This window comes from Microcebus murinus, chromosome 14, assembly GCF_040939455.1.
Source record: "Microcebus murinus isolate Inina chromosome 14, M.murinus_Inina_mat1.0, whole genome shotgun sequence".
Taxonomy (NCBI): domain Eukaryota; kingdom Metazoa; phylum Chordata; class Mammalia; order Primates; family Cheirogaleidae; genus Microcebus; species Microcebus murinus.
In genome coordinates, this window is record NC_134117.1 from 39,461,865 (window position 1) to 39,475,543 (window position 13,679).

The 13,679-nt window shown below is 32.8% G+C and overlaps 1 protein-coding gene across 3 annotated transcripts in view; it reads right to left on the bottom strand.

Moving 5' to 3' along the window:
- Positions 1-13,679, bottom strand: part of PCDH15 (protocadherin related 15) — a 1,489,951-nt gene that overhangs the window by 157,400 nt on the left and 1,318,872 nt on the right. For all 3 annotated transcript variants that reach the window (XM_076010005.1, XM_076010003.1, XM_076010004.1), the window contains 2 exons: positions 10,455-10,760; positions 7,900-8,124 (listed from right to left, as the gene is read on the bottom strand). In XM_076010005.1, coding sequence (XP_075866120.1) covers positions 7,900-8,124; positions 10,455-10,760 — 531 coding nt within the window. The remainder of the gene's footprint in view (positions 1-7,899; positions 8,125-10,454; positions 10,761-13,679) is intronic.

Consider the following 13,679-nt stretch of genomic DNA (forward strand, 5'->3'; position numbering starts at 1 on the left):
GGAAGCTTCTTTTAGCTGCCTAAATTTGTTTTGATTTTTTATTTCCTTTTTATTTCTGAGTTTGGAGCTATTCTAGAGCCTTGGGGGTAGTATATCTCCAATGTAGACATAATGGAAGTTACGCCTTGCCCCAAAGAGCAAAGTGTACCTAACCTCTCAGTCTCACACATATCCATGGAGCTCTTGCTGTGCATCAGGCAGTACCTCAGATACTGGTGATGTGGTTACAACCAAGAAAGGCATGGTGCCTGCTGGTACTGAGCTTACAGTTTAGTGTGGAAAGCAAAAATTTCAGAAATAATTTCAAGTATGATCAATATTATGAAAAAAGAAGTATAACGATATGGTGGGAGTTTATAGTAAGAAATTTAACTAAATTTAACATGGGATGTATGGCAGTAACCTGAGCAACTGACCCAATCACTCATGCACTCCGACATGTTAAATAGTTCTCCAAAGCAGATAGATAAATTAGATGACAACACTGTGCAATGCTGACAAACATAATGATTTAATACAGAATTCCATTGCACAGGTGGTTTCCCTGTGTTGGAATGATAATGTGGGAGAAAGGATTTGATAAATGTTGGGGCTTTTTTCTGAACTATGACACTATACCACTATGGTCAATTGGGAGAATATGTACTTATTCTGAGCACAATCTTTGAGCAGATTCTATCTAATAATATTACCCTATTTCAGATTTTCCCAAAGCAACTATTACTTGTGTGTGCATTTGTGCATGTGTGCGGGAGGCATTTTTACTGTATGTCAAGCATTATATAACAATTAATGTTGTGTAACATTGTATAACAATTAATAATTTAATAACACATTAAACATATATCAATGTGCGTGAAATACGTGTTAGCTATTATTTTTATTATTTTTTATTGCAAATATAAGGAAGCTTAGAGACATTAAGTTGCTCATGATTAGCTAATAAAGTATAAAAATATGATTTAAGTCTGTTATATCAGATTTTAAAAAGGCAGGGATCTGATATGTGGAGGTGAGAAGAAAGGGAACTGGAAAAATCATCAGATGATTCTACATATAATAACTTGAGTAGTATTTTCATTTAAAAAATTGACAGACAACTTTGCAAATATCTCTTTCCAAAGTGCTTTTACATTTTTAAAATATAGCCCATACTTTCTATAATTTCATCTTGGAAAACTGATGAGCTTTTAAATGTTGCATGGTGTAATTTTTTTTTCCTGAAAATAATTTTTACAGTTACTCACAAAGCTTTTTTTGGTAAAAATAGAAAGTTGTAAAAGTTGTATTTGCACACTTACAACAACTTCCTATTCAATATTTAACCCTACAAATAGTTATTTTCACGAAAATCTAAGAAAGTGTTTTTCTAAATAGCATTCTTTGGAAAACTAGTCCTATTAGAGGCTTTGCAACCAAAAGGAACCTCATAAACAAATATTATTAAGAAATGCAGAAAATTAGATTTTCTTTTCTTGAGATTCACAATGTATACTAGCATATTAAAGGCTCCTATAGGAGACCCTGGAGTGTAGAAATCTGTTTACTTTTGTATAACCCCAGTGTTTACCAAATGTATTTGTTTATGAATTTTTTTTGGTATATGACTTACCATTGCCTTCTTGAGAAACTAGTGTTCTATGAAATATACCATGAGAGACATGGCTCTTAGATATTAGAGGCACAAAATATTAATATTAGGAATATTGTATGACTTTAGTGAACTAAAGTGTCCAGAGAATATATTGAAGATTCTCATACATCAAGAGTGATCCCTAGTGTGTGGCAGCCAATTCATCAGGAGATACCAGCTACAGCAGTGATGGGACTTGGCCATGATAACACAGCCTACTGGGCAATGGTGGCAGTGGTTAGCAGTAACTGGTATCAAGGCTTAACAGTATCCATAGACTTCACTGGAAGGCAGATTAGAGATTTATGGCAATAACAAGTCTGGTCTCATTTGCCTTGGGAAGCAGGGGTAAATATGATAATCAATGAAGGTTAAAAGAACTTAATTATATATGTGGAAGAGGCACTTTGGGAAATCCTAGAAACTACCAGGTGATATATAGGGATCCATGAAAAAGACTCATGGAAGTATGAATTGTTACTGCTTAGAGATATTATTTTTAACCCTGGTCACATACTTTTTGATTTGCTCTTTCTAGTTTGGTTGTTTAGGTGAAATAAGTTACATCGTAATTTTAAAACTCTAGAATAGCAAAGGATGACAATATCATGACCTACTCTCCTTAATGTATTCACATTCTTTAAACTTAGTGATGACTATATTAGAAAGAACACATTGATAACAATCTGACAATGCGGAATAGAGTATAGGGAAACATTTGAAGGCCATAGTTCAAAACAAGTATTTCCTCTGGACCAGACACCCCACAAGGGAACAATTAATAAGTTGTAAGAAATAATGATAAATCTATTAGACCATACATTTACTAACTGGTTCAATGAAATTATCATTTATTCAAATTCCTCCCTCCAAACAAGAAAGGAAGTAACTGCAAATCTTGAAATATTCCAAGTTTCTGTTTGTTTGAGTTCTAGACTACCCCTTGGTTTCTCAAGTCTCAGCTCCTCTGATGAAATCAAAGCCAGCACTTTACCAATGGGTTATCACTGGCACATTACTGCTTCTCAGGTGTCCTTGGTTTGGCAAATGCCCCCTTGGTCCTAAATCGACCCCTGTATGCTCTGAGACAGGCAAATACAACCAAGGGTGACCACAGTCTCCTTCCTTTACAGAAATGTCTCCCTCTCTTTTACTCCTATGCAGCCATTCTGCCCAAAATTGCGATTAGCAAAATGATTCAGGTCACCTGTTTATCTTCTAACAAGTCTTTACACTCCTTTTCATGCCTTCCAGAATCATCCATCCATTTACATATTCAACTGTTCTGATTTGTATTCAGTGTTTACTTTATTGTAGAACAGACCTTTTCTTTCTACATATTTTCTATTTTATGTTACAATTCAGATCTTAAGACCAAATTTATAGTACTACTTAATTTTTAAGGCCAGATTTCACTCTAGATCTTACTTTTTAAACATTTGGAATATTTTAAAATTTTCTAGAAATTTTCTGATTTCATCTAATTTACTATCATAATCATCATATATTCAATTCTTCTAGACATTCAATAAAGATACACAATAAGAAAAAGGCCTTGTTTCATCAGAGTTCAAAGCTTTGCAAGAAAAATATATATTATTTATATGCTCATCACTGGTTTTGTTTGGATCCTTGAAACTTGACACTAAAAAAGCTCTTTGCAGGCATCTGTGATAAAGTTCTATTTCCTTTATACTGTGGAAATATCTTTCCTTCCAAATAATACTTCAATTTCTCCATTCATACTTCAATTTTAAATAAGTTTGATGGACTAGACATTAAACACTTAAATTAATCTTTTCTTTTTATCATCTTCTTCTTTACAAAGGAAATTATGTTTCTGCTCATTTTCAAAGATCTTGGAGATTCTTTCCCTGTGGTGACTGTTTTGGGTACAAATATGTCTTAGCAAATAACATGCAATTATGTTATCAGCAAAATAGCTTGTCAGTACTACAAGTAAACAGACCAATAGCAGACAATTTGCAAGCTTGGGAAAGATCTACATTTATGGAGAAATGAGAATTATACTCCATTTTCCTCCTTAAAGCAAACAAGGATAATATTTTTATATGCCTTAATAGTATGTAATAGACTTTTAAAGCTGTCTTTGTGATAATCTCACCTGAGTTATCAGGATAAAGGAAACAAGTGTCAGTTTGCACTTGGGAAAGTTTGCTGCTAATTTTATGATGCTTTTATCAAATTGAAAAAGAATAAAAGTGGTATTGAATACATCTAGAATTAAATGTTGATTAAATTTTATTCTAAATGAATAATAAATAAGAAATAACTCTGTGTGGGACAGTAAGTCTTGACCAATGGAATGGTTTGACTTCTCTAAAGCAATGAAAACAATAACCTATCATTCTCCTATATGTAAGGACAAAATGAGCCCCTCAGTGACCAGCTTCTTCCTAGATGCTGATGTAGAAGTCTTAAGTGATACCTCTATATTAAAATAAAGGAGTGGTTAGGTAACATGAAGAATGTTTTAAGAGGCTTGATTCCCAGATAGGGAATGAGGCTCACTTAGTGAACATCTTGCTTTTTGAGATTATATTTTTGGACCAGTTTGATTCCACTGACTTCTTCCATCAAAATAAGCCTAGCAAATGAATACAAACTGGATCCAGAACAGATAAATCAGAGTCAATGAGTGGTTTTTACAACTATCCATTATCAATAACATCCTCCTGAGAACAGCCAAAGCATTTGAATATCTACCTTTCAGTCTGGGGAGAATAAGGGTAGGTCATTAACAGCAAGTCTTTTTTCCCCTTCTTTGTTTAAAACTATTAATAAATGAATCATTTTTTAAATTTTTAATGTATTAAGTGTCTAATATCACCAAATCTTATGGAAGGCAAGAGTAGATCAGGGTAAGTTGACCTAAATTTTTCACCTGGTCCAAAAAACATTTTGTTATAATTAGTCTATTTAGATCACCCTGAGTTTTTTAACCTTCTGACTTATGACATCTTTATAACCACCAATATTATCATGTTCCCTAAAAATTTTTGTAAACAGATTTTTAAATTTCTAAATGTCATAACAGTATTGTGACAAAATAATGTTTGCAAATACAAACTGAACCCCTCCCCAAGGCTCTCCATAATTTTGTGGTGTCCTCTGATCCTTTCCTAGGTTACTTGAGCACCAAAAATCATTGTCTCCCGAAAAAAAGAGGTAGACAAAGAAAAGCTTGTTACCTGAGAAAAGCTTTTGATAGTTTGTATTCCTATTCCTAAAGGCAACTTAGTGCTGAGTAAAGTTTTAATTCCCTGAAATAGATATGTTTCCTATCCCCTGAAATAGATAAATGGTCTTAGGATAGAAGACCCAAAATAGAAGAAGTAAGTATATAGTCATGTGGGCCCCTCAGCAAGAAAGAACATAGATCCTGATAAAACCCTCCAGATAGCTTTAGGGCATCTGAAAATGGAAGAGGCTTATGATCTCCTTTCCAAGGAAGTGGAATAATTCCTGTGTCTCAATTTGATTTCAGAGTTATCTAAAAAAACAACCAGACCTGAATATTTTATGGTCAAGAGCATTACCCTACAAGAGAAATATAATTATGCTAATTACATATTGGTAAAGTCTTTATTAATCTTCCGTGTTTTCATATTCAATTTTTTATTGTGTAAGAAAAACAACAGCATATATCTAGTTATTTATCAGTTAAACAATCAAACAAAAACCCAAGAAACATGATTATTTCTTCTTCTATCATTTATGCATAAAAAAATGAAAATTGTAGAAAAGTCATCTATGACCTTGTTTAACATATAATCCTGAATACATATAAATCACCTATGGCCTTGTTTAACATATAATCCTGAATACATATAATCTTCTACTAAAGCCGTGTATCCCTCAGAGACACTCATGTTGCACATTTAGAATATAAGAGTAATTCTTTTTTTTTTTTTTTGAGACAGAGTCTTACTTTGTTGCCCCAGCTAGAGTGAGTGCCTTGGCGTCAGCCTAGCTCACAGCAACCTCAGTCTCCTGGGCTCAAGCAATCCTGCTGCCTCAGCCTCCTGAGCAGCTGGGACTACAGGCATGCACCACCATGCTCGGCTAATTTTTTCTATATATATTAGTTGGCCAATTAATTTCTTTCTATTTATAGTAGAGACAGGGTCTCGCTCTTGCTCAAGCTGGTTTCGAACTCCTGACCTCGAGCAATCCACCTGCCTTGGCCTCCCAGAGTGCTAGGATTACAGGCGTGAGCCACTGTGCCCAGCCTATAAGAGTAATTCTAAATAAATGTCCCTAGCACTAACAAAAAAATAAATTAATAAAGATAGAAAGATAAAGAGATAATGGAGTTATCCTTAGAAACTTTTCCTTATTCTCAGCAGAAATGCATATGCTCCTTTCTATACTTTTCAGATAGCCAACAAAAATCAGATGTTATAAAATACTTACTAATTTAGCACAGGTAAATTCTGCTAAACAATTCATCTTAAACACATTATGGACTATAACTCTAGCCACTTCAAAAGAACAAATTAAAAGGAACTCATGGGAGCAAATACAACCTGAAAATGCAATGATGGCAAACTTTAAATGAGCACAAGTGCCTACAGGTTTTCTGCATGATCTCCAGGATCATATGACGTACCAAAGACGGTAAGTTAAGTAAGTAACTTTCAGCCCATTCAGCTCTTATATGTTTCTAGTAACAAATAGCTCCACTGGATAGTAGACTAAATTATGTTTGCCAAAGATTTTGTTCCAGTCTTGCTGTATAATCCTGTAACTAAACATTAATTCAAGATTTACATATTTTCCTCATTTTTTCTGTCTAAGCACAGATTTTGTTTTCTTTAACATAGAAACTTGATTTTCACTTTTCACCTCATAAAATCTGAGCCATAATAATCAATCATATATTTTTTTGGTAGAACATAATTATAACTGTGAATAAAATCAAAATAAAAAATATATATGTATATTAAATTTAAATTGTTTATACAATTAGTTACTCATATTCTCCTATTGCATTTATGGGCTTATTAAAATACTCTATAAGCTTCTCTATAAAGTGTTTCATTTATTTTATAGATCTTCTATTTCATTTTCGTTCTTTCCCCAACCTCAGACATCAGCTCTCGCTCTAACTCTTGCTCTGTGTAGGTGTCTTTGTTTCTTTCTGACTAGTTCTTTTTAATCATTCAAATTCTATTCAGGAACCAGAAAAAAAAACCACACTTTAAGAGGACAGTTTCTTTCCAGTTTCTATTTTCTTCCCTTACCAAAACAAAAATTTATTTTCAACATACAATAATCATGAACGAACTTTTATTTTATATAACCTACGAGATCAATGCCATTTAAAGACATTTTTTTTTAGTACTATACTCATTTAGTAAAGTACCTCAAGGAGTCTGTGTATATTTGTAGTTGAAGTAGGTTCTCAGCATGTGATATTCAGACACCTGCTATAAGAATCATTTGTGAACTTCTATAAAATGTAAAAGTCTATAATTGTCCTCATGGGAAAGTTGGTTCTTTGGGGAAGGAGAATAGGAATCTGAAAGTTTATGATGAAGCCTAGATAATCTTTATATGCACTAATGTTTGAGAACCGATCAACTTAGGATGACTTTTTCTCAGGTCTACTTTTAAGGTGTACTTTAAAAATCAATAGAAACCCTAAGGATTAAAGACGCCATGCTCTTTCAGGCAATCATCTGACACAGGTTATTATAATAAATGAGATAACAAATCCAGAGAGGTTGACAAAGTCCCCAGTATCATAGAGCTTGAAAATGGTTGAGGCAGAATTTATCCCCTATTCCATTTAACTCTGAAGCTTACTTCATCCCAGAGTTTTGGGTATCCAAACTGTTTAGTTCTGGAGCCTAAAAACTCTTAACCCTTCAGATCATTTAAAAGAAATAAATTAAAGGGTTTGGACTAGGTTATGATTCTGGGTGCTGTGGAGTTTGAACTAAACTGTAGTCTAGAGAAGCTATGATTGACTAAAGTCACAGTGCTAACGGCAGATTCAAACAGCCACAGTCTATGAACTCACATTTAGTGCCTCTTTCAAATTCATCTTTTATAGTTTAAAATATAGTTATTTCTCAATTCTTTATAAATATTTCATATTCAAAAAATCTATGTTCTGGATCTGGTACCACTGTAGTATTATCAATTGTTATAAAAAATATTATAGGTATAATATAAGAAATAAAAGCTACATGCAGCGAAAGCAAAGTAGGCAACCAGAAGTCATCTATATTCCTTACCTTTACTATCACCGTGACAGTAGCAATACCAGGTGGCATCGTTCCATAAATATCAAAGGCCTCCACCAGAAACGTGATACTTGCTTCTTGGTCTGGAAATGCCTCGTAATCTAAACTCCTTAAAAGGGATAGTTCTCCTGTAAATGGATGTAGTGCAAACAAGTGCTTCACTTCTGGGCTTCTTATCCGATAAGACACATTTGCTCCAAGGTCAACATCTTTGGCCTGTAACAAGTTAAGCAGAAGAATAGTTGTACTAGTGACATTACTGAAGAAGAGAAATGCAGGATGGATAGAAGTCATGTGTCAGTGCCTAGGACAGCATGAATGTAATGATGGTCAAAAGACACATTAAAAAAAAAATAACACTTTGTTAAATACTTTAATAAAGAGAGGGAGGGAGAAAGAGAGATCTACCCATGAGATTTTATCTTTGTTGATGTTATTACTATATCTTTTTATGTGAAAAATCACCAAATGAAAATCGTACCACAGTGAAGAAATATTGTTATAAATGATTGTGTGTTATTTCCTGAAGATTTAATAATCATGAAAATAATATTTAAAATAAAATAAAATTATAAAAATAAATTATATCGAGTGATTTCCATAAACATAATAGAGTGCTAAAGGACTATAAGAAGACTAAGAAAATGTAAGTGGCAATTTATTCTCACAGGGATTCTGTGATAACATTCTTAGAGATCACTCTATTATACCTCCCTTCATTTAACTAATATTTGAGAAGTAGTTATGCACAAGGTGCTGTGAAGATCACCAAGATGAATCAAGATACAATTACTGCCCTCCAGGTAATGGTCTCAAAGAAGAAATGACACAAATATCCAAATAGAAGGAAACAAAATAGTGATGCATCATCTAAAAGGTGTTCCAAATTGGGAATGATATCTTTTAGCTGAAAGAATTCTTTTTTATGGAAGTATTATAGAATAGCTATTTCGATTGGTAGCGTAGACTGGCAAATGCACCTCAGGTAAAGAAAATGGAACGGAGCAAGAATAAAAATGTAGAAGATTCAGGATATGTAAGAATGTGCATTTTTAAATACAAACATCTCCTCTCTCCCAGGATTTTGAGCTGGTTTATTTACTGCTTTGAATAATCTTTCTTTCCTCTTTTCTTGAGTAACTCTTACTTGCCACTCGGTTCACGCTTTAGAAAGAACTTTTTTCAGTAAATGTTTCCTTTGCTTTCAGATTAGATTAAGAGCTCCACCTGTATTATCCTAAACCCTTTGTATTGATGACCTATGTTCTAACTATCAATTTATTTGTCTGATTGTTAAACCAGACTGAAAACTTAAAGATGGCAAGAAATCTATCTTGTTCACCTTTGCATGCCCAAAGTCTAGCCGAAGATTTGGCACACAGTAGACACGGAAGATATACTTGCTAAATACATGAATTAACTAATTGATTGATGAATGAAGAAATAAATGGAGAGATCCTCTTCCTCTTCCCATCTTATTTACACTTATTAATGTTTATTGCCTAAGTGAATATTTGTTGAGTTCAATTATAGAAGGAATACAGATCCTTTATTTTTTTATTTTTTAAAATTTTTTTATCTCAAATTCTGTGGGTACAAATATTGTTAGGGTTACATATCTTGCCCCTGCCCCTCCTCCCCACCCTGCTCTGCCAGAGCTTCAAGCGTGTCCAGTCTCCAAGTGATTCTTGAAAACCACACCAACAAAATTCAAGTTGTGGATTGCACATAAGCAACAACTATAAAATTTTGTTTCAAAAATACCTCATAGATCACCTGAGCCAGAATCAAATGGAGTGTTTGCTAAAACATGTGGATTTATGGGTCAACCTAACATACTGAATCAAAATGTCCAGAGTTTCTGGTAATTTATACTCAAAAATTAAAAAAAGATCCTTGGATATGGAGATACCATTAAAAAGTATACTTAGATTCCTAAAAATGTATATTGTATACAAAAAAAATACAGAATACAGAATTATGGTTACAATATCTGTATAATATAGTGGAACCCATACATATGTATGTGTGCATATATATGCATGTATGTAACATATACATATGCATGTATATGTTATATATGCACATATCCACACAAATGCATATTTATGTATATGTAAATATTTACTTGATATTTATGTGACAACAAATATAACTGTAAAAGAATATTCATGAATGTTTAATACTGCGTACTTCCCAGGCACAATGTGGGAGATTATTAACTTTTGCTTCATAGACTATTGTATTGTTAGCTGCTCCAATAAACATACAACATTACTTTTGTAAATTAAAAAAACTATTAAAAAGTGTCATTTTCTTACAAATTAATCATTCTCCCTTTAATTTTGAGATATATCTAAAGTATGGTTGCCATATAAAATATAATACCCAATATTTGAGATATACTTGCAATAGAAAATTATTTATTGTTTATATGAAATTAAAATTTAACTTGGTGTGTTATATTCTTATTTGCTAAATTGGGCAAACTCTAATAGCAAATCTTATAATGTAGAACTCATGAAATTAATGCTTCTTCTACACACCTCTATTTGAAGGAAGGTGGTCCCAGCTGGCAGATTTTCTTCCACAACGACAGTGTATGTTGAATTGGTGAACACAGGACTATTATCATCAATATCCAAAACCTTGATGGCCAGTGTTAGAGTTGAATGACGAGGGTGTACTGCTCCATCTGTTGCCACAACAACAAGTTCATAGTAGTCCCTGACTTCTCTGTTAAGCTTCACTGCTGTGTAAATGCTCCCATTGGATGTAATGCGAAAAAGGTTATTGAAGTTACCCAAACTGTAGTGTACTTGACCATTTATTCCAGCATCAGGGTCTGTTGCCTAAATGAAATGAAAAACAAAGGAATTCACAGAATAACTTTTGGTATGCTGCTAACAGATGAAGGGGACAGTTAATGAGCTATGACATTCTTCTAACCAAATGTTCTTTATTTCTCTAAGGATAAAATTAAAAAAGACAATGACAATCCAATTCAAAGTCTAAAACATTAAAAAAAACTAAAGTTTAATTAATATCCTCCATTCAAAATTAGTATAACTTATAAACTAATAATGTAATTAGCAATAACAATATATTATGACATAAAAATCTTATTTTATAAATACTGAATTGTTCATGCATTATCATTTTTAATGTTTTTGATACTAAAGTAAGAAAAATATTTAATTTTTAATTAACTAAACATAATTTGCTGACAATTTAAGTGACAATTTAAGATCCAATAGTTTTTGTTAAAGTACTTTATATATTCATTTTCACATTTGTATATGTTTAATAATATTTATTTATAACAAATAATACTTGTTATAAATAATCTTCATAAATAGTACCTCATTTAATCCTCATGATGTTCTTATGAGTAAATATCATTGGTTTCATTTTACAAATGAGAAAACTCTGGCTTATGGAATTTAATTATCTTGCTTAGGGTTATTCAAGAATTAAATATCTCAGTGCCCAGTTCTTAGTATAATATTTCACATATAAAACTACTTAACAAATACTTGTGGAATTAATGAATATTAGATTAATTGAATATATAGAGCTGAGATTCAAAACTTTATCTTCCCCCAAATCCAATTGGTACTAAAAATACAGTAACCAAAAAGTACCTGCAAGGGCACTTAGTTAATACTGGAATACAAGTCCCCAAATAAAAACTGAGAATTGGTCAACCATAATGAATCTGTATTCATGGAAAAATTTTAAATCATGTAAAATCTCTTTTAATCAAATAAAATGAGTAAATTTTGAGTTGATATTCATCTAATGGAATGTTATGAGAATCTCATCTAAAACTCAGTTGTGGTACAAATTATGATTCTTACTATGAAGTACTGTATATTTTGGAGTCAGATACACTACCATTGTGCCACAAGGCCTCCCAGAAGTATTGTATTATTTTGTGTTAAATCTTTCTATGTTATTGTTCTTTACAGAAACTAGAATAAATCTTAGAAACTGTGAAATGTTATATAACTATGCTATCAACAAGGAAATTAAGGAAAATAAGACACTTGGCAGCCTTATGAGCCAGGGGAACAATAATAACTTGATGTCCACAAAACCTGGAATTCAATAGGATGTATTTAACAGCACGTATGCAGTTATATATCCTGCTTTATGAACACTGGTGAAGTATGTGGGATGGATTTGCTGAATGCTTGTGTCTTGTTTGCAGTGACAAAGTTCAAGATATAAAAATCATGTTTATAACTCTGCTCCTCCTGTATGTCACAATGTCAGGCATTTCAGCAGGATTTGTCTCTTTGATTCATCAAAACACAAATGTCCCTGGTAGTTAAACATCTCTTGAGGTTTACTCCTGAGAAAAGACAGAAGAATTACAGGAATGCCTCCAAAGGGGGGAAAATACTGTAAAAGAGTTGAAGAGTTTCTATTGACATATTTTCTTCTACTTTTATACTTTGCCTAGAGTTTGCCTTACAAATTATTGAAAAATTAGTCAGGTTAGTTGTCTGAGTGGAAAAAACCAAGGACCATTGTCTCCTACTCTTCCCCCTCCCCCCAAAAATAGGCCTTGATTCATACTACCGACACTCTTAAAATTTTCAGTCACTTTTTATGCCTTTGGAACATATTAAAACTACAGAAATCAATGATTTATGGCAATTAGTAACTTAAATGACTCTTGATCAAGTTGTTTATTTTTTCATATAATTTAAGACTTAGAATGGTTCAATTTGACTATCTATGTGAGGTTGTGTGTGTGTGAGTGTGTGGCTGTGAGGGGGAGGGTGCTGTATATGTATTGTTCTACATGCATCCTGCTGCTTAATGATATCTCCATTTGGAATCCTCCAATATGTCTGTATTGGTTTTATTTTGCTGCCATAACAAATTATCACAAATTTACCAGCTTATACAACACAAGTTTATTATCTTATAGTTCTATAGGTCAGTTCAATATGGTCTCACCAGGCTAAAATCAAGGTGTAGGCATAAATATGTTTCAAAGCCCTAGGATTTCCTTATTCATTCAAGTTATTGACAGAATCCAAGTCACTAAAGGTTGTAGAACTGAGATCTCCACTTTTCCTTGATGGTTGACTTATGAAGACCAATCCCAGTTTCTAGAGGTCACCCATATCCCTTGGCTCAAGGCTCATTCCCTCCACTTTTAAAGCCAGCAATGATGAGTAAGTCCCTTTCATGTTTTTTTTAATTGCTCTTCCTTTTTCTTCCATCTCATCTTTTTGACAGACTCTTTAGCCATCTTCTTCCACTTTCAAGGGCTTGTATGGTTATATTCAGTTCACCTGGACATCCAGGATAATATTTCCATCTCAATGTCCTTAACTTTAATCATACCTTCTAAAAATCTATAGTAATTTATATTTTTTGATGGCATGCTTTGTTGAGAGAAAATATCCAAATAGATATTCAGCAGGTAGACTAGAAGCAAATGTAAGATGAGGCAGCCTCATCAATAGGGATTCATAATTTTTAAAATAATCAGTTCAAATTTTTATAAAATGTAAGTAACATGTCAAGTACACACACACACACACGCACACACACACATGCACACACGTTGACCCAACCCACTATGACTTAATTCACTAAATGCCTAGCTACTATGGAAAGAAGTATATTTGATGCTTATGGAATAATACTGTAAAATCCTCCAGGAAACTACTGTAAAAATTTTAATGTGACTCCGATATACATCTAATGGAGATTAAAAGAAAAAGTAGAATGTAAAGTGCAGAACTATT